We start from the raw sequence: 5,487 nt of genomic DNA on the forward strand, positions 1-5,487 counted from the left end.
AAGCGCTTGTCTTCTTCATTGATCCCGGGAAAGGTGGAAGGAGATCTTGGTAAAGCCTTGGAGTCTTATGAGGTGTTTGCAGGGTGTGATTGATACTCCCTGTGTTTTAATTATTTTTTTCTTGGGAAGAGAGAGCGCATGGAGTGCTTGTGAAATTCGTAGGTGGAAGGCCCAGAAAGAGCCGAAGGATCTGTTCGTTTTTCTAAAGTTCTTAGTAACAATCAGTTGTGACATCTTAAGAGTGAAAGAAGACCTTTTAGAGATGAATAGGACCTGCGCCTCTTCGCCCCGGCCAAAGCCAGGAGAAGGTGGCCAGTAAGTGTGTGACGCAGCTGAGTTGATTTACATTACAAATTGCAAATCTGGGTCTGTGAGTGAGTTTCCCTCTGGTTGTTAAAGGGGTCTAAGCGCTTTCCTGGGGCCTGGCAGGCCCCTCCCCTGGGCTGCAAGGATCCGCCCCTCTATTCCCCAGATAAATTCCTAGTGTCCACCAAATTCCTCAGCGCTCGCTCACACTCCTCTACGGCCACGACTCCAGGAGTGGGGAAACAGAGAGCCGGTTCCTCTGCGGCAGAAGCCCTCGAGGTTCCTTCTTACAAGTCTGCGAAGGGGAAAGGGCCGTAAGACTCAACCAGACCCCAACCCCAGCTCCCAACAGGAGGTGGCTGCTCCACACGCGGGAGGCCCCTTCGTTTCAGGGTGTCTCTCTCTCTCTCTCCCCTCTCTCTCTCTCTCTCTCTCTCTCTCTCTCTCTCTCTGTCTCTCTCTCTCTCTCTCTCTCTCTCTCTCCCCCCTACTCCCCCAAACATGTCCACCGGCTCCCTCAGCGATGTGGAGGACCTTCAAGAGGTGGAGATGTTGGAATGTGAAGGGCTGAAAATGGACTCGAACAAGGAGTTTGTGACTTCCAACGAGAGCACCGAGGAGAGCTCCAACTGCGAAAACGGATCTCCCCAAAAGGGCCGGGGCGGCCTGGGCAAGAGGAGGAAGACGCCCACCAAGAAGAGCCCCCTGAGTGGGGTCAGCCAGGAGGGGAAGCAGGTCCAGCGCAACGCGGCCAACGCGCGGGAGAGGGCCCGCATGAGGGTGCTCAGCAAGGCCTTCTCCAGGCTCAAGACTACTCTACCCTGGGTGCCCCCAGACACCAAGCTCTCCAAGCTGGACACGCTCAGGCTGGCGTCCAGCTACATCGCCCACTTGAGGCAGATCCTGGCTAACGACAAGTACGAGAACGGGTACATCCACCCGGTCAACCTGGTGAGTGCTCCTGGGACTGCAGCCTCAGCCCGGGCGTGCCTGCAGTCCCGCCTGCGGTGGGCGCTGGGAGTGGGGCTGCAGGCGCGGCGGTGGCTTACACACCTCGGCCACCGCGGGCCTAGAGCCTCCAGGGACCGGAGGCGGGCGGTCTAGACAAGGCCCTCGCTCTTGGCCCTACCAGCCCCCGGAGCGGGAGTGATTTATGCGAGGGTTTGACGTGGCAGCCCAATTAAAGGTTTGCAAGAGTATTGAGCTGGCACAGAGGAGGGATCCCCCGCGCCCTCTCCATCGCCACCCTCGCTGGGGTGGAGTGGCTGCTAAGAAACTGAGAAACTGACAAGACACTGCGCGCCCAGGAGGCATTTTATTAATCCCTTTATTCTTCTTTTAGCTGAGAGTGGAACTTGATTTTGCTTTCCTTGTAAATAAACAGGACCGTTAGATAAGGACACATACATCCCTCCCCCCCAAATTGTCCATGTAAGCCCCCAACTACTTATTCTGTACTTCTCCTAAGTGGATTAATATTTTTAAATCCTAGAAGCTCTAGTAATTATCAGCAAAATCAGTAAATTCTCACTAGTATGAGTGTAATAAATACTAAAATAGATCACTCTCATCCAAGATTTAAGAAATGTTACCTTTTATCTTAAAAAGTAATGCCCATTGAGCCCAACTTTTTTAATACAACAAAACTAATAATCATTGATTCTTCTCTCAAATGCATTTTACTGTTTAAGAAACATATTTTAATTCCTTGTTCATTGGATTTTATTTTAAAACTTCTAAGATCTAAAGAAAAACAATAACAAAAACTTACTAGGACCTCTGTTTGTATATGATAAGAACGAGAGATTTTCCTCTTAAAAGGCAAGTCTTATCAGCCAGCACTAGAGCACTAGTGAGAGAGGCCTGAATTGTCTTCTCACTGAACTGATTTCTGGAATTTCAGGAGAAGAGACAAAACCATATTTTGCCATGAAAAATGGTTTTTCCCTACAATTGAAAGTTTGGGATTTTTTTTTTTCAATGAGTAAATAGCTTTTGTAAAATCTGCACCTAAAATGAAAGTGTTGCCTAGAATATTTACAATTGCTACTCTCCTCAATTTTGAATAAGAAACTTAAATGAGCTTTATTATAAAACAGCTTGGAGAAAGGAAGAAAAAGCATGCTTTCTCAGTCCCGCATGAAGACAATCTTAAATTAAAAGTCGATGTCTTTTTATTAGCTTTTTTTATTTCCTTTTCCTTAAGAGATGGTGGTTAATTTAGAAGCTGTAGTCAAAACCAGTGTTTGCGGTGAAGGAAGCGAAAGTCGGGGCCAGGGAAATAGAAGGCGATGAAAGGCTAGAAAATCGACAGGGCCCTGAAACCCGACCCCGCCTCAGAAGAGGGGCCAGGAAGGGCTTCGCCCCGAACTCGGTGCCCAGCAGGCACAAGATCCTTCTGGGCTTCCCGGCTCAGGCTGCCGCAGCGTCTGCCTCCAGGCAGTGCCACAGCACCACTCACTCTCGGCCTGCCCAAGGCTTCCTGCACTGGGTCTCGCAAGGAACCCAGTATGAGCCCTTCTGGCTCTTGTTCTAAAAGACCACCACCACCACCTTCTCGAGCTGTGACTTGGCGACAGGGCGGCTTTTTGCTTTACCCAGTCGGGGGCCGCGCTAGGACGGGGAGGAAACAGCAGAGATAAAGGGTCTCTCCAGCGCACCGCGTCCCCTCCTTTCATCTCTGGCTCCGAGCCCACCCCACCTCCTCCGCCACCGCCACTTACCTCCTCCACCCTCTTCTTTCCCGCAGACGTGGCCCTTTATGGTGGCCGGGAAACCTGAGAGTGACCTGAAAGAAGTGGTAACCGCGAGCCGCTTGTGTGGAACCACCGCGTCCTGACCTTGGAGGTGCGAGTCTGGGAAAGGCACGCTCCCGGGGGGGAGCGGGCCCCGCCGGGAAGGCGACCCCTGCCCTCCTTGCTCTCTGTCTCTGCTTCCCCCTCGCAACGCTCCTCTCTCTGTCCCACCCGCGAGAACACTTTACGCCGACGAGGAGATTCGTTTCCAAACCAGAGGAGATCAATTGTACTTACAAAGATTCCCATCTATTTAACTTTATTAACTTCTACCGTGAATGACTCTGCAAGCCTTGCTGGTCCAAGTGCAATATGTAATTATAAATATATAAATAGATAAGAGCTTATCAACGTATCTTTTGTACAATATGTTGTAAAATGTAGATCATAGAATAGCTGACTTTGACAGTCACATTTATAAAGTAAGTCACTTAAAGATATATATTTTTTTCAAACAAGTTTTGCTACTTTTGAAAATAAATCTTTCTCTATATTGCTAAAAGCTCTGACATTTGGTGTGATTTTTAAAAGCATTTGGAATAGAAACCTGGGAAACTGCGGGGAAGCTTGATAATGAAAATCGTTCTTTTAAACCTCAGTCTAAACTTCGAGAGACAAAAGAAAATTGAATATGAGTTTCATAATGAAGATGCAGATTACGTTTTATACTGAAACCTTAAAAAAGAAATATTTCAGTTACTTTTAAGGCCAATAGAAATTATATAACTGCAAACAAAGAATGGGCAGTATTAAAGTTATTCACAGTTAAACAGTTCAAGAGTAAAAACGCACCAGAAAAAGGAAATCCAATTTTCACGGATTCCACAGTACGGCTGCTGACATGGGCGAGAAAGTAGACTCCACCTTGTGTCACCTTCCAGGAGGTGTGGGCATGGCTGCAAACTAGTGAAGAAATCACAGAATCTATGAAAGATGTAAATTCCATACCCCTTAGGATGTGTTTCACGATTTTTAAAGCTCTGAAGCATACAATATCTACATTTCTTATTAATAATCCATTAATTAATTCTAATGATAAACCTGTATGCCTGCATTTTGGTTGCAGTTAGCGGGTGCGTTTAACTCCCGCCAAGACTTCCGGCGGACTGGGTTTAATTTAAACATTTTCCAGGCTACGGAACAGCTCCTAGGGGAAGATTAAGTTGAGATAAACAGAGAAGCAAGGCCGAGGAGCCTGGGACCGGGCTCCCTCACTGCCCCAGCGCAGCCCGCGGCGGCGGCCGATGCGCCAGATGCCACCGGGGCTGTTTAATGTTCGGGGTTATGACCGCAGTGTTTACAAGACGTCTTCGGTTATTTATACTGTTATTCCTCGCAGAGAGCCTTGAAACTTCCGCTTCATTTGCTCTTTCTTTTCGATTTTTTCCCCTTTTTTTTCGGCTTCGTTTGGTACCTGGAGCAAGCGCTTCTCCGGCCTCCCACCAACCCCACAGGGCGCCTCGCGGGTGGAGCCCTCTGCGTGCCCTTGGAGGAAGGATCCCGCGAGGCTGGTCCCAACTGGAGAGCTGCTCTGCCAGGTATGCTCTCTGTCAGTGATAGTGACCTCATTACCAAGCACAATTCCCCATTCTCCAAGGGCTGAGAACTTTGGTGACCTCATCCACCTGTCCATTTGCACATGGAGAACTTTTCAAGATGTCAGGATACCTTTCCATCACCCCAACTTGACTTTCAAGAACATTTCAAGCTCTGGTCAGAGCCTCTTTCCTCAAATTCATGTGTTCTGTCCTTTCTAGCAAAGGGATAGAGCCCAAGCCTCAACCTATCCAGAGTTCAAATCAAAGAGCCCCCAGTATGATTCAATTGTTTGACTTCCACCTTTCGCAAATTTTCCAATCTCCCACTGACGTTTTTACAAACGAAATGCTCTAAATTCTGAGCATTCCAAACAGGCCGTCCATAAAGAAATAACTTTTTCTTGCTAATTCTCTTACAACCCCAATCTACACATGGATTTTTGAAAGTCTTCATGGCTATCTACAGTTCCTTACCTATAATTTGAAGCCTTTGCTCTAGGCAGGAGGTATGGGGCTATGAATAGGAAACACGTAGACTTGACCCTGGTTCTGCATCCAGCTAGCTGTTTCTTTCAGAAGGCTGGATCCTCAGTTTTCCCATCTCTGCAAGCAGGGATAAAGGTGATGAGAATGATAATAATCATTATATGCAGACCTTCCTCTTCCATCTTAGAAAGGCTTAGTGGGGCTCAAATGAGATCATATCTGCAAAATCCCTTGGTAAAGGAAAGGCTCCATGCAAATGTCAGTTACTTTTACCAAGTGGCAGGTAGTGAACTATCTGTGCCTAGACCCAAACTGGAAGTGTCTCAGGCAGGAAGCTCAAAAGGGTATATGTTTATATCGTG

At 47.7% G+C, this 5,487-nt stretch overlaps 1 protein-coding gene across 1 annotated transcript; it reads left to right on the plus strand.

Moving 5' to 3' along the window:
• Positions 1 to 475: 475 nt before the first annotated feature.
• TCF21 (transcription factor 21) lies at positions 476 to 3,610 on the plus strand. Its single transcript, XM_017500632.2, has 2 exons — positions 476 to 1,257; positions 3,056 to 3,610. Exons 1-2 carry the CDS (start codon positions 808 to 810, stop codon positions 3,143 to 3,145), a joined length of 540 nt encoding a protein of 179 aa, XP_017356121.1. The 5' UTR covers positions 476 to 807; the 3' UTR covers positions 3,146 to 3,610.
• The last annotated feature ends 1,877 nt before the right edge of the window (positions 3,611 to 5,487 follow it).

The sequence above is a fragment of the Cebus imitator genome, unplaced genomic scaffold (genome assembly GCF_001604975.1).
Source record: "Cebus imitator isolate Cc_AM_T3 unplaced genomic scaffold, Cebus_imitator-1.0 Scaffold267, whole genome shotgun sequence".
Lineage (NCBI taxonomy): Eukaryota > Metazoa > Chordata > Mammalia > Primates > Cebidae > Cebus > Cebus imitator.

Excerpts from the sequence above, each read along its gene's own strand:
- TCF21 (XM_017500632.2), top strand. The coding sequence starts at position 808 with ATGTCCACCGGCTCCCTCAGCGATGTGGAGGACCTTCAAGAGGTGGAG. Across the intron at positions 1,258-3,055 it reads ACATCCACCCGGTCAACCTG|ACGTGGCCCTTTATGGTGGC; the intron begins GTGAGTGCTCCT and ends TCTTTCCCGCAG.